Source organism: Meriones unguiculatus, chromosome 14 (assembly GCF_030254825.1).
Source record: "Meriones unguiculatus strain TT.TT164.6M chromosome 14, Bangor_MerUng_6.1, whole genome shotgun sequence".
NCBI lineage: Eukaryota > Metazoa > Chordata > Mammalia > Rodentia > Muridae > Meriones > Meriones unguiculatus.
This window is the reverse complement of record NC_083361.1, coordinates 1,442,549-1,462,374: the sequence shown is the minus strand read 5'-3', so window position 1 is coordinate 1,462,374 and position 19,826 is coordinate 1,442,549. Positions and strand designations below refer to the sequence as shown.

Below are 19,826 nucleotides of genomic sequence, written 5' to 3'. Positions count from 1 at the left end.
AAGGCTTCATAAGCGGAAGGGTGGGCGATCGTGGGCACTGAGGCGCATCGGGCTGTTTGTTGTGGCTTGGCACGGAGACAGGGCTTCTCCGTGTGGCCCTGGCCGCCCTGCACTCGCTTGGTAGACCAGGCTGGCCTCGAACTCAGAACTCCGGCTGCTTCTGCCTCCCGAGGGCTGGGATCACAGGGATCACAGGCTGGGTCCGGACGTGTGACTGTCTTCCTGTTTTACCTGTGTGATAACATTAATGCTGGGGGCGGATCGGATCCGAGCGCGCCTTGCCAGGGGGCACAACGGAGGCAGCCCCGGAGAGAAGCCTCCGGGGCGTCCGCCCTGGACGATCGGGGTCCTCCGCGGTGACCGGACCCCCGCCGCGCCCCGCGCCGCCCACTCCGCCCCCCAACCCGGCCGGCACGCCTCCCTGCGCCCACTTTTCAAACCTCGGGCGGGGAGCGGCCCGCCCGGCGGCACTGCGCAGGCGCGTCTGCCGCAGCGCGCCGCCGTGTGCGCGAGGCCCTCGCCGAGCCCCGCCTGGGCCGCACCGCGCAGGCGCGAGGGCGCGTGGCCCGCGCCGCCGCCTCCGATTGGCCGCCCGGGGCGAGGCGCCGCCCAATGGGAGGCGTGGATAGTGCGGGGTCCCGCACGCCGGCGCGGAGGGTCCGTGTCAAGAGCGGCAGAGGCTGCTCGAAGGTGAGGGGGCCGGCGAGGGCGCCGCGGGGCAGGCGGGGAGGACCGCGCCGGCCGGAGGGAGGGCGAGGGCGCGCCGGGGGCGCGCCGGGGCCGCGGGGCCTGCGCCGGGGGCCCTGACCGCGCGCCCGGCCGTGCCCCGGACCCCCGCCCCGCAGCGGCCCTCCCGCTGCCCGCGGAGGGGCGGCCGGGAGAGGAAGCGCGTCGCGGGGAGTTGAACCCTCGCCCCCGGGATCGGACACATCCTCCGGCCCGCGACGCCGTGGGGTCGGCGGTGAGGAATGCAGGCCGGGCGGGCCAGCTTCCCCGTGCCGGTGCTGCTCTGGTTCGGAGCGTGTCCGTGCTGTCTGCCGGGCGCCCTTCGGAAGGATGACGTTAGAGGAGACGCAGGGTTCCCGTAGGAGTCACAGGGTTGGGTCGTGGCGCCAAGTTTCCCCGTGCGGGCGCTCCTCCCTACTTTGTAAAGTTTGTCCACCCGCTCCTTACCTGAGACAAGCCACGTCGCCGGTTCTGATCCCACCCTGGAGGGAGGTCTGTCTCGCTAGTGGGGCTGTAATCAAGGCAAAGTGCGATCCTCCACCTCCCCGCCGGGAGTGATTATTTCTAGGAAAATCCTTCATGGAATGGCTTAAACTCCGTGGGGAGCCAGGTGAGGTGGCGCGTGCTTTTCTGCCAACACTGAGGAGGGGGAAGCATTTAGGCTTCCGAGAGTTTGAGAGTTTAAGGCGCGGCCGCTCTTCGCATTGAGTTCTACACAGGCCAGGGCCAAGGGGTGAGATGTTTCAAGACAAAACGAATAAACCCACTTGGGGGGGGGGATTTGGAATTGGCACACAAGGCAAGTTTAGCTTCTGAGTATTTAGCAAATCATTTATTCACGGAGCATATATTGGGTATCAACTGAAAACAGGGCCTTGTGCTGGGCTGCGCGTTGTGAAAGTCATACCCTTCCAGTAGGGAGCCCTCTTTAGTGGCTGCATACCTCTGTGTGCACACTGTGCTGGATGGCCACCATGACCACCTCGGTGATGAGGAAACAAATTCCTGCCCTCTGGGAGCCGTAAATGAGCAGCTAAAGTCTGCACAGAAATGAGGAGGTAAAGAAAGGGAGTCCAGGACAGCCAGGGCTACACAGAGAAACCCTGTCTCAAAAAAAGAAACTCCCAGGAGGTAAAGGTGCATGCCATGCAGCCCTGATGACCCGAGTTCAATCCTCAGCACCCGCATCAATGTGGGAGGAAAGAAGGAACTCCACAGAGGTGTCCTCAGTATGCCACACACATGCCTTGGCGTTCACTTGTGCGTACAGACTTTGTAACATAAGCACAACAAACAAACAGTGGTGTTTCCAGGTGGCTCAGTGGGTAGTAAAGGCAATGGACACTAAGCCCTCTGACCTGGGTTTGACCCCAGAACCCACGTGGTGGGAGGAGGACCAAATCCTGTTATGTTGCTATCTTAGCTCCAGGCATGGGGGGGTTGGACAATAAAAATATAATAAAGTAAAAATAAAACCTCCTCAAAATGTTAGGATTGAAGGAGGGAGGGCCTCCAGCCGGGATATAAACTGAATAAATTGTAATTAATAAAGAAAACTTACAGTGTGGGGATTGAGCCTGTGATCTCAGTGCTGGGGGGTGGGGCAGAGGCAGGCGGGTCTCTCGGTTCAAGGCCAGTCTACAAAAGTGAGTCCAGGCCAGACAAGGCTACACAGAGAAACCCTGTGTTGAAAAAACTGAAGAAGAAAAAAGTAGGGATTGAATCAGGTGGCTAGTTCCTAGGCTCGGGGGTTCATGGGACTAACCGTGGGCCCCAATTGTGGGAAAGGGGCAGGGTTAGGTTGAGACCAGACAGAGCAGAGGAGGTAGGACAGAGTGGCAGGGTGGGCGGCTCTGTGCGTCCACCTGTGGTTTCGGGCCCGGGAGGCTGAGGCAGAAGGCCCCCTTCAGAGGCAGCCTCTCTCCCACAGCTTGAGGCTGCCTGGCCTCAAGCCAAGCGTTGGCTTTTGTTAATGGGGTGCCTTAGGCTTTCTGGTCAATCCGAGGTTTGCTTCCATTTCACAGGCGAGAAAAGCGTGTGCGGAGGGAAAGTAAAGCGGGAGCGCGCAGAATCGAGCTGACGGAAGTCTAGTGCCCACTCCCCCCTTCAATACTGGTCTGTGTGAGTACACGGGGTGACGGGGGGTGGGACTGGACGGTGTTGCACAAAGAGGAAACCACGTGGGGGAAGACTGAGCGAGGGAGGGGGAGGGAAGCTGTGTGTGTGTTTTTACAAAGGGTGTCACTGGGCCTCAGGGTGGCCTCAGAGGCCAGGTTCCCGAGTGCCCATTCTCTTGCAGGTCCCTGAGCAGAGCGGCTGGGACAGGCCCAGAGATGTGGGATCATGAAAGCCTGAGGGTAAACTTGGACCTGCGATTTGCCTGACAGACTGCTGAGCAGTGGAGCGAGAGCGAGCAGGGGTCTCCCAAGACAGTGCGTGCTCCTTAGGCGTCTGCTGTGCACCACTGGCCTCTGCCCACTTGCTCCAGGCACTGCCTTCCTGCGTGATGGCAGAGACGGTGGCAGAGGCAGCTGAGATGCCAACACAGTCACCAGGAGCAGTGGAAGGTTCAGCACCTCTGTGCGGAGAGCTGGCGGACATGGCGACAGCAGTGGCTGACCTGACCTCAGGGGAGGCCCTGGCCTCGTCCCTCTTCTTCCAGCACCACCAGTTCATGTGCTCCGAGTGCGGCAGCCTCTACAACACCCTGGAGGAGGTCCTGGCCCACCAGGAGCAGCACCTGCCCGTGGTGTCAGAGGAGGACACACAGGCTGCCCGGGACGCGGGCCTGGGGCCGGAGCTAGTGCCTGGTGCTGCAGAGGGGCCTTTCCAGTGTGGTGAATGCAGTCAGCTCATCCTCTCTCCGAGCGAGCTCCTGGCCCATCAGGACGCCCACCTGCAGGAGGCCGCAAGCCAGATCCAGTACCAGTGTGGAGACTGCCGGGAGCTCTTCCCCTCCCCCGAGCTGTGGGTAGCTCACCGGAAGACGCAGCACCTTTCCAGCAACGCCGCCGAGCCGCCTCTGCCTCCCCCCACCGTGCCCCCAGAAGTCAAGATGGAGCCCTACGAGTGTCCCGAGTGCTCCGCCCTCTGTGCCACCCCTGAGGAGTTCCTGGAGCATCAGGGCACCCACTTTGACTCCCTGGAGAAGGAAGAGCGCAATGGGTTGGAAGAGGAGGAGGAGGATGAAGAGGAAGAGGATGAAGAGGAGGAGGAGGAGACCGATGAGGAGGAAGCCGCTGCAGAGCTTCCTGCTGGCGACAAGGCGGATGACGAGCGCACCGCTGGCCTTGCTCAGAGCTGTGGGGATTGCTCGCAGCACGGCCCCTCTTCAGGGGCGCGCCGCAGACACCGCCGGGCATCAGGCCCCGCGTCAGCCACCCACCCGTTCCACTGCAGCCAGTGCCAGCGCAGCTTCAGCTCCGCTAACCGGCTGACGGCCCACGGCCGGGCTCACGTGGGCGGCACCCACGAGTGTACCGCCTGCTCCAAGGTCTTCAAGAAGGCGGCCTCTCTGGAGCAGCACCAGCGGCTGCACCGCGGAGAGGCCCGCTACCTCTGTGTGGACTGTGGCCGCGGCTTCGGCACGGAGCTCACACTGGTGGCCCATCGGCGGGCCCACACCGCCAACCCACTGCACCGCTGTCGCTGTGGCAAGACCTTCAGCAACATGACCAAGTTCCTCTACCACCGACGGACGCACGCTGGGAAAAGCGGAGCCCCCAGCCGGGCGGCAGCCGTCTCCCCAGCTCCGGCCGAGCCCACACCTTCACCTCCACCCCCCGCCGCCCAGCTGCCCTGTCCGCAGTGCCCCAAGTCCTTTGCCTCAGCCTCCCGGCTCTCCCGGCACCGGCGCGCCGTGCACGGCCCCCCGGAACGCCGGCACCGCTGTGGGGTCTGTGGCAAGGGCTTCAAGAAGCTGGTCCACGTACGCAACCACCTTCGGACCCACACGGGCGAGAGGCCCTTCCAGTGTCACTCCTGCGGCAAGACCTTTGCCTCTTTGGCCAACCTCAGCCGCCACCAGCTGACCCACACGGGGGTGCGGCCCTACCAGTGCCTGGACTGCGGCAAGCGCTTCACGCAGAGCTCCAACTTGCAGCAGCATCGGCGGCTGCACCTCCGGCCCGTGGCCTTTGCGCGTGCCCCTCGCCTTCCCATCACCGGTCTGTACAGCAAGAGTCCGCACTACTGTGGGACCTGTGGCCGCTGGTTCCGGGCCATGGCGGGCCTCCGGCTGCACCAGCGGGTCCATGCCCGGGCCAGGACTTTGACGCTCCAGCCTCCCAGGTCGCCCTCTCCGGTCCCGCCTCCGCCCCCTGAACCGCAGCAGACTATCATGTGCACGGAGCTTGGCGAGACCATCGCCATCATCGAGACGTCCCAGCCCCTGGCACTGGAGGACACACTGCAGCTCTGCCAGGCAGCACTGGGGGCCAGCGAGGCCAGTGGGCTGTTACAGCTGGACACGGCCTTCGTTTGACAAAACTCGAGAGCAGGGACAGAAAGAAAGGTCACAAGGCTGAGTCTAGGCACTTCAGGGGAGAGGAGGACCCCTCCGGCAAGCTAATCTGGTACCCACCCATCAGAATCCAGCCCGCTGGCCTCTTCTAACTTCTGACTCCTCAGAACGGGGACAGGCCTCCCAGAGGTCTCCTGTCAGCTTCCTCTGCCCAGGGTGACTCTGAGGCCCTAAGGGTTTGCCAAGGCTCTTTGCATCAGCTGGTGCTCAGCTACAGCAGGTAACCTCTACTGAGCACCAGCCACATGCCAGACCCGTGCCAGACTCTCATATACCTCTTCAGACCTTCTGATTGTAACCCCACCCCCAGTCCTGCCCTGGGCTGGGGGGCCTGGGATTTAGCTGTGTCTGGCACAGGAAGGCACTCAGTTTCTCTGGCCTTCATCTCAGTCTTGACAGTATGAAAAGAAATCTGTACGTACCCCCAGTTACCCCAGTGCTCAGCTCAGACAGGGTGACTCTGACCCAGGAAGGAGCCACAGCTCTGTGCTCGGCCCGGCCGGAGCAGCAGTCTGAAGTACAGACAGCTTGCCACGAAGCGGACAGTGCCTGTGGTTCATTCAGCCTGCGTGTCCGCAGATTCTCTGGCACGTGCCATGTCCCTGGGGCTAGAGGCTCGTCAGGGCTAGGGAGTCCTGGACTGCTGGAGACTTGCTAGTGGTGCCAGTTCCTGAACTGCCCATGCCAGAGGAGAAGAACGTTTCAGGCAAGCCACCCAGGCAGAGCTGCAGGGCACCCCCAGCCAGGGCAGCGCTGGGCAGGACACTTAGCACTGAGGTAGATGTGGGTTTCATCCATGGTGTACAAGTAAGGAAACGGGCAGAGGGCTGCCGAAGGCCTTTAGCTGGCTGGAGGTGTTCATGCTAGCACCGTGCTTAGCCGTCTGCGTGGCTGAGTAAGACCGGAACCCCAAACAGCAGAAGGGACTTCTGCACCCCGAGAAGGCGGTGTCATGATGATTTGGGGTCTGGGGGCCATGGAAACGGGGGATCCCATCTTCATAGAGTGTCCTTCCCTGCCCTAAGCATATGTAGGTTAACTGAGGTCGGTTGGCAGAGTTTACTCGGGCCTCTGCAGACTGCGACACTCCAAGTGAAGCAGAATGGAGCTCAGTAGGTGAAGGCAGTGTCACAGGAAGGGTGGGGCAGGCTGGCAGCGGTCCAGGAAAGGTTGAATTGGCAGCAGGCGAGACCACCTTGATGACTAGAGTCAGCCAGGAGGAGGCGGCGACACTGGGTCCGTCCATCCTCTAACGCAAACCAGCCATGCTCACCCTACTGGTTTGAGGAAAGGAGGCTAAGCTCTGTCCTGCAGGGCAAAAAGGTTCCCCTGGGGCTGATGTAAGCATCTAGCAGAGCTCAGAATCTTGGGACTCTGACTCCTCTCACAGATATGTCCCAAATTTCCTTTTTGTGTATCAGTAGAATCCATCAGGAGAACCCAAAGATGTCCCCTCCTTTTCTGGAGCCTCCCACCCACTCGCTGCTTGCGGAGATAGCACTTCTTTCTGCCCATGGTCCCCGCCATCTGGCTCCAGCATGTTTTATTTTAAAAGTCAAGGGGAAGAGTCAGGCAAGGTGGTACAAGCCTGCACTCCCAGTATTTGGGAGCCTGGGGCCACTTCCCAGCACCCCTAAGAAAAGTGAAGCAAGTGGGCGCCCCTTCAGACAGAAGCAAGCCTGGGCAGCCTCCTGCCCACACATGCCCCCGGCCGGGGAGTCCACAGGCAGTTAGATACTGGCCAGAGGGGTGTCCTCTCCAGCCAGGACCCCGCAGCCCTGGGCTGGGACACACTCCTGTGTTCAGGTCCTGACTCTGCCTCTGGGGTTCTGAGCACTCTGGAGCCCAGTCTCCAGATCACCGGGAGGCTCCATGTCTGTGGTAGATAAGGTTTGCGGCTTCTCAGTGTCCCCCAGCCCAAAGTGCAGCTCCCTCCAAACCCTAAGCCCTGTCACCTCTGCAGAAACAAGCAGCCAGACAGGAAGAAGGGTTTCATGCCAATAATTTATTGAACGGAGGTCTGTACACAGGCAAACCTTACTGTGAAAACTAAGACACCAGGGGCTCTCCCTAGTCCCCTCCTTACAGGACGGGGTGAGGGAGGAAGCCTTGGGAGCAGAAGACAGGAGGGGAAGTACAGCTGAGGGGGAGGGCACGTTGGATGGTGTGAATTGACGTTTTCTTTAAGAAAAAAATTATAACAATCTATTTACACCCAGGAGGCCAGGGAAGGGGAGAGGAGGTGGGCTGGGCTGGTCCTATTTACAAGGGACATGGGAGACGGGAAGGAGTGCCTGGGGGAGGGGAGGGGAGGGGACCAAGGGGGTAGAAGGTCCTCATACCCCCCAGCCCCCTGTCTTCCTTCTCTTCCCTCCCCACAACCAGTTAAAATCCTCTTTAAAAAGCCCGCCACACAGGTGAGGCTGGTGAGGGAGCCGAGATGCTGGGGAGTTCATTCACCTCTGCCCTCTAGTCTAGGCCCAGCCAGGGCAGGATCTTGACGGGCTACGGCCCCTTCCCAGCCCCGCCTGGGAGGTCCCAGATGGGCATGGAGGGGTCATGGGTGGGGCCCTCAGGAAGAACTGGCGAGGGTAGGTGTGGCATCAGTTGCCTGCCAGTCTTGGCTGGTCTGAGTCTCAGTTAAAGCTGAAGGAGGGGAAGGAGCAGACAGTTAACCTCTGCAGAGAGCATGGCTCGCTGCTTCAAGACACTATGCAAGGAGCTGACAGCTGTCGCTCTCAGTTTCGGACTCAGATGACACTAAGTAGCTCACTACTGCTGTCTGGAGAAAGGCAGACCATGGCTGCTGAGTCTGATTTTCTTCCCCAGAGAAACAGGAAATCTGGTTTTGCACCCATAATGGCCCAGTCTTTAAATGTGGGCAAATTTCTGTTTATTTGTTCAGACCAAAGAAATGTTTGGTCTTGCAATTAGCCTCTAAACACAAATGCGGGCAGGACTGCCCTGTACTGTAAGATAGGCCTTCTGTGCCATCAAATGACAGCAACCAAAACCTGCAGGACACTATAGGAGCCAAGGACAAACCCCTACTCCACACGCGCTGCCTTAACCCTTGGCGCAGGGTCCCCACCTTACCTTGTGAGGACGTGGAGAGGGCAGCGGAGCCTGCTGGGGACCTCAAGTGAGGAGGGACGAGAATGGCGTTGAGAGACGGCTGGATGGCGAGTTCTGCAAACAGGAGTTGGCGTCAGCAGTCGGGGGGAGGCGGGGCATCTGGGAGCCAGTGAGGGTTAGGATGGGGCGCCAAGCAAGGACCTAGTAATTGGTAAGGCCAGGTGGTGGGGACTGCAGCCACAAGACTTTTGGGTAGGAAACTGGAAACGGCCAGCACCCAGCCACAGTGTGGAGATGCCTTGCTGGGGTCCAGGGCTGCCGGAGCCCCTCCCCATGTTCCTTGACAACTCTACTGGCCCCAAGCTGTGCTCTCACCACTAGGACTGAAGTTGAAGAGGGGGGGAAGCGGGCGGTTGTTGGGGAGCTGGGTTCCAAGGGACCGCAGCTCATCAAAGAAGCTGTGTGCGCAGGCCTCCAGTGGGGACAGCCGTGAGGACGGCGTGTACTCCAGCAGGCTCGAGCAGAGTGCAATGGCCTCCGGTGGTGTCCGGGATTTGAACACCTGTGGGCGGAAGTGAGTGGGGGAGGTGCTGGCACGCCAAGTGTCGTCTCGTGCCCACCTGTGGCTGCCAGCCCGCAGACACCCACCTCCCCTGTAAGGAAACAGGCACAGACACGGGGACGGGCAGCTAGCTTGGGCTCCAGGGCTTCGTGGACCCTGAGGCCAGACTCAGTTTGTCGCCGCCATCAACGGGGATCTGTATTCGCCTATCGGTTCACACCTTCCAAAATTCTATAAACTTCACAACCTCAAAGTGGTGTTGACTGCCTCCCTGGGTGATCTCAGACATTGCCCCCGCCATAACTTTACTTCTGTATATGAATGTTTTGCCTGTGAACGTGTGTTAAACCACATGCATGCCTGTAGGATCCCCTGGATCTGGGCTTACAGGTGCTTGTGAGCCGCCATGTGGGTGCTGGGAATCGATCCCAGGTCCTCTGCAAGAGTAACAAGTGCTCTTAACTACTTAGCCATCTCCAGCCCCACAAGCCATGAATTTCAAGCCAGATGGACTCCCAGAGCAGCTGGCCTCCAAAGGGACCCACCCTTCAGCCATGCTGTGCACGTCCCTACCTCTGCCCCTACCTTTGTCCAGGGGTGAGCTTTGATCTGGGGGAACTTGAACTCTGTGTAGTTTGGGTTCATCTCTCGGATCTGCTCCCTGGTTGGCGTTCCTAGTACCTGTGAAGGAAGGGGAGGGCTTTGAGGCAAGGGCCCTTTCCTCAGGTCTCCCCTGCTCTCCTGGGCCCTGCCCCTCACCTTGATGATCTCCACAAGCTGGTCCACCCCACTGTCCCCAGGGAAGATGGGCTGGCCGAGAAGAAGCTCAGCCAGCACACAGCCAGCTGACCACACATCTGAAGGGAAAGACAGTTCAGCGCTGGGCAGCCACAGCCACGCAGCCCACCCCTTTGCCAACACTGCTCCTTGTGGCTGCCCCAGAGGCGCTGCACCAGCACTGTCAAACAGAAGGCGCCTGCCCAGCTGTGCTCTCCAGGCCTGGTGTACTTGTAGCCAATGTGCCCTCTGAGTGACCCCAATGAACCCTTCCCTGCTGCTCAACCAGGCCCACACAAGGTCAGACCCTGCCAACTGGCACCTGTGTACTTCAGGTCACAAGAAAGCTTTCAATCCTGGACTAGCTTCCCCGCCTGGCCTCTGTCCTGCCCATAGGAAGAGATGTGGCCTGGCCTGCTCTCCCCTCACTACTCTGTACCTTGACCTGCATGTCCAAGTTCACACCTACGGACCTCACCAGCTCCTCAGACTGACATTCCCCTTCAACCCTTTCACAGACATGTTGTCGTCTCAGCCCTTCCCCTGGCCTGGAAGAGGGTAATGCCACCCTGAGCAGAGGAAGACGGGCCCTGGAGCAGGCCGTACCCCCGCGGTAACAGCCCTAAGGTGGCTGCCAGCCTCTTCCCCGCCGAGAACAGGCTGACTGGGAGGTTCTAGGTGAAGTGGACTCTGGAGTCAAGTCAGACAGGAGGTCTCAGGCCTGCCCTGGCCAGCTCTCCAGCCCTGGCTAGCTGCTGGCTGGCAGCCGTGGACTGCTTGGCTGCCCTCGACAGACACAGACACAGCCTCTGTGGCCTGTGAGCCCGGCAAGGACAGACAGCAGGCTCTCATCACCGTGCCGGCAGCAGTGGCTGAGACCCTCACTGCCCAGCTCTCCCCACTGACCGATGGATGAGGTGTAATCTGTGGCTCCAAAGATCAGCTCTGGGGCGCGGTAGTACCGAGAACAGATGTAGGAGACATTGGGCTCCCCCCGAACCAACTGCTTTGCACTGTGGGAAGAGATGGGCAGGGTTAGGCAGGAAAACAAGCCTCAAGCTCTATCACCCCTTCAGGCATTCCAGAGGCGCCAGGTCAACCTACCTGCCAAAATCACAGAGCTTGAGGACAGCAGTGTCGGGGTCCACAAGCAGATTCTGCGGCTTGATGTCGCGGTGACACACGCCTTGGGAGTGGATGTAGGCCAAGCTCCGGAAGAGCTGGTACATGTACACCTGGGACGGCAGGGCACGTGCGCTCAGCCCAGCCCGCTCACACACTGCTGGGCCCACGTACGGCTGCTGTCCAAGCTGGCCGCCCATGGCCGCACCTCCTCCACTCCTGCTCCAAACTTCAGTGCCTGCCACAATCACCTGAAGGCCCCGTTCCCAGCTGTAAGGAACTCCGCTCCATTACCCGGCGTGGCCTCAGGAGTGACACCAGAAGTCCTGCCACAGCCCAGGCCGGGGCCAGGCACTCTGCCTCCTCTCTCGCCACAACCGCCAGCTGCAGCGGGCCTCCGCCTCCCTCGGGTGACAGCGGCACCCGTGCGCAGGCTGCAGCGCACTTCCTGCCTCCCCGACGCCCACGGACTACAACCCAAGTGAGGCTTTCAGTTTTGAGCTGTTCTTAATTGGTACATTTTGATTGTGTGTGCATGCCTCTAGGGAGGAGGCTGCACACGTGCCACAGACCACAAGTGGCGATCAGGGTGACTTACTGGTGTTGTCTCCACAGCATTTGTGTCCCAGGATTTGGTGCTCAAGCTTAGCAGCAAGCGCCTTTATCCACAGAACCTTTCTGGGGTTTTTCTTTTGAAATGGGTATACACTGGATTCCTGGCTGGCCTTGAACTGGAAACCCACCCCCAGTGCTGGGGTCATGGGCATGCACCACTGCACGCAGCCATGACCTTCCAGTTTGGGTTCTCCGGACACCAAGGCTGCTTCTGGGACCCCTCCTCCCAGCATTCCCTGCTCTTCCTTACCCCCAAGCCAGGCAGGAAAGCCCTGTGGCCCTCTACACAGCAGCAGCTCCTGAGCTTTATCATTTTCCTTGATGGTGCCTGTCACCTCACCAAAACACAGGGTCTATCTACAGAGTCCTGGCTGGCCTGGAACTTACGAAGTAGCCCAGGATGGCCTTGACTCAGAGATCCTCCTGAGTACCCGGACAAAAGGTGCGTGCTACCATACCCAGCCAAACAGCTCTTCCAGGGCAAGGCCTGGGCCTCAGTTGGCTGTGCCTCGGAATGCTCAGCACTGGAGTGAGCTCTGGAGAGCTCCTTCCTGGTGTGTGTGACCCAGCAGCCGCTGGCACAGCCCGCACTGGCGTCAGCTCGCCAGGTGCAAGGTACCTAAGCCATGAGGAAGCAGGCCACAGGAGACGGGGGAGAGGCGGCCTGGTTCCTTGCGTGGGCACACCCTTCCTGCTGCTCCGCTCTCCCATCTGCCCCAACCCCAATGGCACTGGCTCTGCTGTGTGGTGCAGTTCCTTTCCCACACCCTTGGCCTTGGCTTAGCCAAAGCCATTTGCAAGCTACAGAGCTGAGGACAGAGAACAGAAGCCTCCATCGACCAACCTGGAAGAGTAAGCAGCCCGCTGACACGGCCTTTGTGGGCCTGCGGCCTACCTTCACGTAGATGATAGGGATGATCAGCTTGGCCTTGGTAAAGTGGCGGGCCACCCGGTACACCGTCTCAGGAACATATTCCAGCACCAGATTTAAATACAGCTCATCTTTCTGGAGAGCAACAGAGAGATGTGAGGCATCTTAAGGAAAGAGGGGAGGTGTGCAGAGAACAGTGAGGACCTCTTGGGAAAGGCAAGCAGGAAGATAGCTGGCACCAGGGTGCAGCAACCCCCCCCCACCTCAGCCTCCAGCGCCTCACCTTCTCCCCGCTGGAGTAGAAGAAGGCGACAACCCCCCACCTCAACCTGTAGCGCCACCTCAGCCCCCAGTGCCTCACCTCCCCACCTCAGCCCCCAGCGCCTCACCTTCTCCCCGCTGGAGTAGAAGAAGTACCGCAGCCTCACAATGTTGCAGTGGTCCAGCTTCCGCATGATCTGCAGCTCTCGGTTCTTGAGGGCGAAGGGAGAGTCAGTACATCCAGTCTCCTTGCCCCGCCCCTCCTCCCAGGGCCATCACACCCACCCTACACCTATTTCTGCTAGCCAACCTGGCAACTGTTCCCTGAACCCAAACTCAAGGCTGGAAGCCTGTGGGAGGGAGAAGAGGGGCTCATTTCTTCACCCTGGCTCCTCCTCCTCCTATGACGCTGGAGGCCCAGAGGTCGGGCAGCCCGAGCCCCCACGTGCTTACTCAGACTGGATTCTGAGCACTTTTCTAAGCACTGGGGAGGTGTAAAGGCCAACTGTTTCCCTCAGGCCAGTCTTCAGCATATCCTGAAAAGTTTTCTGAAGTCAGGCCTGGTGGGGCTGGCCTGCAGTCTCAGCCACTCAGAAGGCTAAGGCAGGAGGACTTCAAGTTCAAGGACAGTCCGGGCAACTCAGCACAGCTCTGTCTCAAAATTGAGAAAGAGTGCTGGGAATCTCGCTAGCTCAGTGCGCAGTGCTCGCACAGCGTGGGTAGAACTCTGGGTTCAGTCCCACATACGACCAAACTAAAGAGCACAAGAATGGCACCACCCAGCACTGGACAAGCAGTGGTGGCCTGCTCCACCTTGACTCCTGGCACCTTCCCTGGCAGTACTGGGGACTCCCCATGCTAGCTCGGCGCCTAGACTCCAAGCTTTCAATCTCACCTTCCGCTCCACACCTGGCCACCTTCTGCCCCACCCTCTGAGGCCTCAGCTCCCTGTCAGGTCTGACACCCCAGAGTGCATCCTGTCCAAAAGCCCTCACTGCTCGGCCCCAGCCCAGGCTATCCCATCCAGTCTGGCACAGTCCTCCAAGCAGCACACAGCCCCCCGCCTCCCTCCTCCTGCCCTCAGTTCCCCAGGCCTCTGCTAGCACACAGAGCATCTCCTCCAGGGACAAAGCCCTGCACCAAGACAGGCGCTAAGTGAGCACCCCAGTTGGCCTGAGGTGGAGCGCCACCTTCAGAGATGCTAGCATCAGCCTTACCAGACTTTTTCTTCTGGAAAAGATGCGACCAAGGGGTTAAGGAGGACTTGTGAGGCCAACAGGCCAGAGCCTACTGCTGAAGGGCCCTCACTACACGGCTTCATGTCTGTTGACTTGGAACAGGAACAGCAGCGCCTGCCCTCAGAGACCACTGAGGCAACTTAAGTCAGAACGTGCTTGTCGAGTGCTTACGCTGAGGAAATCCCCAGTAAACATTAGCTGTCCGCTGTCCTGAGGTTTTCACTTCCCATCTCCCCAGGTCCCTCCCCTCCTCGCCCCTCACTGGCCCACGCTTAGGTCCTGCTGACATCCCAGGCTCAGCTGGTGAGATGTTTCAGTAGACAAGCGTGGTGATGCGAGTTCAATCCCTGCCTGGATCCCGCAGCAGAAGAAGCAACTCCCCACAACTGGCCAGACCTCCACAGCTGCAGCTAGGCACACACACGCACCAGCATGCAGACGTCACAGCTGCAGCCAGGCACACACGCGCCAGCATGCAGATGTCAGACACAGGCACACATTAATATGGAATACTAGGAACGTGAAACTCCAGGCTGCAACTCTATTGCTGAGCACACTCGGCAGTCACCCCCCGTGTCCAAACCCAGCCACCCAAGCTACCTTGAACCTTTTGTCCTGAAGAACCTTCTTGATGGCCACCAGTTCCCTTGTCTCTGCCAGCCGTGCCTGGTACACGACTCCAAACGAACCATTCCCGATCACTTTGATGTCGGTGTAAGCCACCTCTTGGGAACGCTCCGGGCCTTGGCCCAGAGTGGCCACCACTGTGGTCACCTTCCCGCTGTCACCTACGGGACAGAGGGAACACAGTCCGCTCATCTTTGTCTCTGGCCACCACAGCCCAGGGAGGCAAAGTGTTCGGAAAGCTCACTACGGGGAAGGGACAGTGGTTACTCCACGTGTAACCGTCTGGCACACCTTGGGTTCCAGACCTGAGCTTGGGGAGACATTAGTTACTGGAGCCATCCCCAAGGAACCCTAAATTCTGCCTCCGACGTACATTCAAACTTATTTCCCATCAGTGGGTAAAGCACTTCCTGATTGCTACTTCAGTGCAAGCAGCAGTGAAGACTTGGGGCCACCAATGCCACAGGTGCGGACCAGCCACACTGCGACCCAGCCTTTGGCCCCTTCCACAGGGCAGGCACAGCGAGGATCTTCCACTCGAAGGAGCGGGAACTATGGGGTGTTCCTTCTTCAGGAACTCACTGGCCATTCTCACAACCAGAGAGCACTGACTTCTACACCCTCCCTGGCACACACACGACCACCACCACTGCTCCTGGGTGACAGAAATGGACTGGTGAAGTGGCCTTCCCTGACCCTCGCTTGGGTAGGCACGAGCCGAGTGTTCATTATTCTGACTCAATGCTCTGCCCTGGGATGAGCGCTGCCGCCCTCCCCACCTGTCGTCCAGAGAGGCACCTAACCTGAGAAGGCAGGTCATCTCCTGCCTGGGGACTTGCCGACTCCCAGTCCCTGTCTGAGAGCAACAAACCTTGGTGCCGCTCCTAGTGACCCCCTCCCTTTAGGAAACATCAACAAATTCTATGGGGGGGCAGTGAGTGACACGTTGAAAAATAACCCTACACAGCTGATTTTTGTTCAGAGCCAGGCCAGGCAATTCAAACCCACGCTTTATAGAAGGTGTGACTTGTGGACCCCTCCATGTTTGCTCAAGAGCCCCACCCCCTCTTATTTTTTTTCAAAGAACATGGACAATGAGCTTGATTTGAAGCCCATGTTGGTTCCCAATCTGTTCTCCCTTGTAAACAGCAGTGATCACTTCCATCATTAGGGATACAAGTCTATACATTTCCAGTGGGTTAGGTGTCATGTCAGGCCTTAGGTTTTAAGCCTGGCCCTGTCCTGTGGGAACACTAGTAATCCTGGGTCTGGATTTCTAAAAGATGCTTAATCCAAACCCCCATTTTTGATGAAAAGGAAAGAGATAGCCCCCTTTTCGTATAGGATGGTGGCAGCGATCCTATTCTCGTCTCACGGGGGACAATAATCCTAGATCACCACTGGCAAGTAACTATGACCTCTGGTCCTGTTCTTCAGTGATGGCAACGCCGTCAAGTACTTGAGACCTTGATAACTGGAAGAATGGGACCTGTGACCTCTGTTTCTCGGGTGTTGGCGATTCTGATTCTAAACTCCAAGGGATGGTAAGCCCCCACACCCCTTTATCTGGAGACAGAGAGCTCAGATCCCGGTTTGAAGCACGGTGACCTCGACCTCCTATGTGGGTACACGAAGGAATCTGACCGCCGTTTGATGGGCTTGGGAAACCCAGATGACCACCCCACAGGGCGCCCCTGAGTACTCACGGCCCAGCTTCACTCCGGGCGGCGGGAAGCTAGTGCCCGCGCCGGGGCCACCGCTGCCTCCTCCGCCGCTGCTGCTGGGGACAACCCCGGAGCTCGAGGCTCCCACGCCCCCACCCATAGCCCCGACTGACGACTTCCCGCCGCTAGTGCCTCCTGGGCCGGAGGCCGAGCCCCCGGGGCCGCCGCCACCGCCTCCGCCTCCGCCGCCTGGCTCCGCGAACGAGCTGGTCCGCGCCCGGCCCGAGCCCCCAGGGCCGCCTCCCGAAGGCCCGCCGCCGCTCATGGCGCCGAGCGCAGGCCCAGGCCGCGGGGCTCGGGCTGCCTGGGCTGCCCCCGCCGCTGCCTCTGCCGCCGCCTCCCCTGGGCTCCGGCCTCTTCCAGGCCGCGCCGTTCGGGCTCCGGCTCCGGCCCAGCGCCCGCCGCGGGGCACGCCGGGAGATGAAGTCCGTCTGCCGTCGGCTTCGTTGTCGCCACCCTCGACCCGCACAGCACGCCGGGAAATGGAGTTCTCAAGACCTCAGCGTGGCTGGACGCGCAGGGGGAGGGGGAGGAAGTGGTTCGCGCTGCACGCCGGGAAATCGAGTCCTGGATAACGTCACTGGACTCTGCGGAGAGCCAACTCGAAAGCACTTCGGAAAACACAGTTCGAGCCACACACGCACTACACAGAGGCAACAGCAAGTTCCTCAGCAACCAAGTCTTAGCTACTCCATCCCTGATCATCAGCCCAGCCTGATGCACGCCGGGAAATGGAGTTCATTGACCCGCCTACTCGACGGGCTGTCATGACCGCCTGAGTTGCGTGCCTTCTGGGAGATGGAGTCCGCAACCGTGGATCCTCAGGTCTCGAGGCACCCTGGGAAATGGAGTCGTCGCCACGCCCTCACCGCATTGCAGGTGGGGAGCCGCGTAGAAAGCACGCTAGGAAATGAAGTCTCGGGCGGCGCTCACGGCCCGAGCAGACCCCGTAACCGGAGGAGGCAGGAATGGAAGCCGAGCAGGCGCCGACCGCTCTCTGCCCTGGGCGCTGCGCCGCAGTTCCTTCCGGGAAATGTAGGAGACGCCGAGAGTAGAGCGCGTCGCCCCAGCGAGCCCGGTGTCTTCTGGGAAACGAAGTTCGGCGAGGCTTTGCCTTTGACCGGGCGGAGAGGAGTTACCGGCAGACGGAAGCATGCTGGGAAAACTCCGCAGTGGAACCTTCCTCTTTGTGCGGCTGGGGTCCGGGGCTTGCCGGGAAATGTAGTCCAAAGTGGGTGGCGCGGCCGACGCGAGGGTGAAAGGTTAAGGACAAGCCTTCCCAGGGAAACTGTGCTGTTACAATGTCTCCCCCGGCCCCCAAGGTCGCGAGGCCTCGGCCTGTCAGTGACTGCGGGCGGAAGGAGTCCGGGTGGCCGGGGAGGGGAAACGCCCCCCCTTCATTCTCGGGGGATCGGCAAACAGCCCCGAGCGTGTCTAACTCTGTCTCGGATGGTGCACCTTTCCCTAGCGGCCCGCTAGGACGCGAGGATGCGCCGCACGACCTGAGACAAAGCAAAGCGGCGGTGTCCGTCCGCGGCCCGCTCGGCGGGCTGACGTCCACCCTGCCTCGGCTGCCGGAGTCCAGGGAGTGCACCTTCCTTCGCACGGCGGCCGTCCGCCTTGCCAGTCAATGCCCGGGAGAAGCAGGGCGAACCGGGAACCGTGGGCGCGCGCGCCTGCCTGAGCTCAAGGCCCCCGAAGGCAAGCGGGCACCCCACGCCCTCTGCAAACCCCCGCTTCACGCCTCACCAGAGCCTGGAGGGCGTTTCTGGAGCCGCAGTCGGACGGCGGCTGCCGCCCTCTGACGGTGGCATCGGGCTGGGGAAGCAAAGCCAAACCCCGAGGCCCGGGACAAGCAGTCTCAGCGGGGCGCGTGTGGCAGGACAGAACCCGTGGGACCCGCGCAGTGGGGCGCTCTTGGCATCGAGCAGGGCGAATGTCAGAGATCTGGAAACTGCCCCCGCGTCTGAGGGCCCTGAGATGCTCGGAGGGGTGGGTGGGGACCCGAAGAAGGCTGTAGGCCGCGCAAAGCAATTCTCTGGAGCATCATGGAGAAGCTCAGGGGCTATCTGGGGAAAGTATGAGGAGAGGGAAACGACGAGATCTCTGAGCAGCCTGTGTGGGTGAAGGCTGGCCATGAAAGGACAGGAAGACTTGAGGGGGTTCTGCGGGTACCTAGGAGGAGGGCTGGTGTCGCAAATGGGGTTTCCGTTGGGATGGATTCATCTATAACATGTCCCGAAAGATCCAGGGAGGACTTTCCGGTTGGAAGCAAAGATCTCAGGACCGAGGTCAGGTGTCTTTTTTTTGTTTTGTTTTGTTTTTTTTCTTTTTTGAGACGAAGTCTCACGTTGCTCAGGCCATCCTCAAACTCCCAATGAAGCTGAAGACATCCTCCCGGTCCTCCTGCCTGTCCTGTGCTCGGACTGCAGGCACGACCTGCTGAGCGGCCTCCCAGCCCTCCCTGCCTCGCTTCGGAAACAGGGTCTTAGCTGGCATGGCGGCCGCACTAGGGAGGCAGTGGCAGGCAGATCTCTGCCCAGGCCAGCCTGGTCTACAGAGTTCCAGGACAGCCAGGCTACACAGGGAAGCCCTGTCTAAGAAAACCAAAGCAGAGGAGGAGAGGGAAGGAAGAGTTCTTCCTGTGTCCAGGTGAGCCTCAGAGGAGCCACCGCCTGCCTCCCTCAGTCTCCCCAGCACTGCGGACAAGGGCATAAGCAAGCACCCGGGGCTCCAGGCACCTTTCGGCAGGGAATGTTCCAGACCTGCAAATGGATTCGGGTGGGCGACGGGAGACCGGAGATGCTGTTTTTAAGGCCAGCTGCCATCCCACGCAGCTGGAATCTGGGGCAACAAGTTTGATCAGACCAGGACCTGACCTCTGGGGAGGGGGGTCTGAGGCCTAGCACGCAGTAGCCATGTGACTGGAAGTGCTTTGAAGGCCAGGGCGGTCGTGCTCTCCTTTGATTCCAGCGCTCGGGAGGCGGAGGCAGAGGAGACAGAGCTCTGTACGCTGGAGGCCAGCCTGGTCTAGAGTTCCAGGACAGCCGGGTGGAGGAGGGCTTTGCGGGGTTCTGGGGCGGCTACCAACCGGAGCTGCTGCTTCCTCGCAGCGACAACATCCGCCTTTCTGTCACCCCACTAGCAGCTCAGCAGCATCTATGTTGCCAGGAGATACGCCTCATCCCACTTCCAGAAATAACCCAGTGGTTCCCACCCCAGGGAACGGCTTACATCACCCAGGAGAGGGAGCAGCGGCCCGCGAGCCGCCGCCGGAGCCGGTTCCTGCCGGCCTCACCCCGGACCACCCCCGGGGGCCGACGCGGGCTCAGGTTTAAGTGCAGGCCGCGGTGGGCAGCAGATGCCCCCCAGGGCTGCACGGGGGGGTTTACAATGAAGCCAGCCCGCAGGCGGCGAGTTCTCAACCCCGCGCGGCCTTGGGGGAAACCCCTCTGTGGGCCCAGGGCGTCGCACCTGCGCGGCCCCACCTGGGCCCGCATCCTGCAGCAAGCATAGCCCGGATTCTCCCCGCTGTTTTCTCTCCTCCAAACTCTTCCTGGTTTTCTAGTCTGGAGCTCGCCACAGACTGAATCCTAAACCCGGACACCTTGACTTCAGTTCAGCTCCCTTCCCATGGAGAACCCAGTCGCTTCCCCGGACTCACAGATCCCTTACTGAACGGCCCAACTCCAGGGCTCTGGGCGAG

General features: G+C 60.3%; 2 protein-coding genes across 7 annotated transcripts; one reads left to right on the top strand and one right to left on the bottom strand.

Moving 5' to 3' along the window:
* Positions 1-593: 593 nt before the first annotated feature.
* Positions 594-7,029, top strand: Znf526 (zinc finger protein 526). Of its 6 annotated transcripts, none has more exons than XM_021661136.2 (3): positions 594-690; positions 2,751-2,841; positions 2,982-7,029. In XM_021661136.2, the coding sequence occupies exon 3, from the start codon at positions 3,233-3,235 to the stop codon at positions 5,207-5,209; it is 1,977 nt and encodes a 658-aa protein (XP_021516811.1). In that variant the 5' UTR covers positions 594-690; positions 2,751-2,841; positions 2,982-3,232; the 3' UTR covers positions 5,210-7,029. The 6 variants fall into 6 exon arrangements, with proteins under 6 accessions (XP_021516811.1, XP_021516812.1, XP_021516809.1 ...); XM_021661137.2 differs by having other exon boundaries at positions 2,751-2,847; positions 3,026-7,029; XM_021661134.2 differs by having other exon boundaries at positions 2,751-2,847.
* Positions 7,030-7,233: 204 nt separating this feature from the next.
* Gsk3a (glycogen synthase kinase 3 alpha) lies at positions 7,234-16,577 on the bottom strand. The gene is made up of 11 exons (XM_021661138.2): positions 16,103-16,577; positions 14,370-14,557; positions 12,660-12,743; positions 12,295-12,405; positions 10,767-10,897; positions 10,569-10,675; positions 9,645-9,742; positions 9,471-9,566; positions 8,699-8,885; positions 8,345-8,437; positions 7,234-7,894 (listed from the first exon to the last, which is right to left on the bottom strand). The coding sequence occupies exons 1-11, from the start codon at positions 16,383-16,385 to the stop codon at positions 7,821-7,823; spliced, it is 1,452 nt and encodes a 483-aa protein (XP_021516813.1). The 5' UTR covers positions 16,386-16,577; the 3' UTR covers positions 7,234-7,820.
* Between the last annotated feature and the right edge of the window lie 3,249 nt (positions 16,578-19,826).

Coding starts and splice junctions, on each gene's coding strand:
- Znf526 (XM_021661136.2), top strand. CDS start 3,233: ATGGCAGAGACGGTGGCAGAGGCAGCTGAGATGCCAACACAGTCACCA.
- Gsk3a (XM_021661138.2), bottom strand. CDS start 16,385: ATGAGCGGCGGCGGGCCTTCGGGAGGCGGCCCTGGGGGCTCGGGCCGG. Junction 12,744..14,369: donor TTCAGGACAAAAGGTTCAAG/GTAGCTTGGGTG, acceptor TTCGCCCTCAAG/AACCGAGAGCTGCAGATCAT. Junction 7,895..8,344: donor CCTCTCCACGTCCTCACAAG/GTAAGGTGGGGA, acceptor CCCCTCCTTCAG/CTTTAACTGAGACTCAGACC.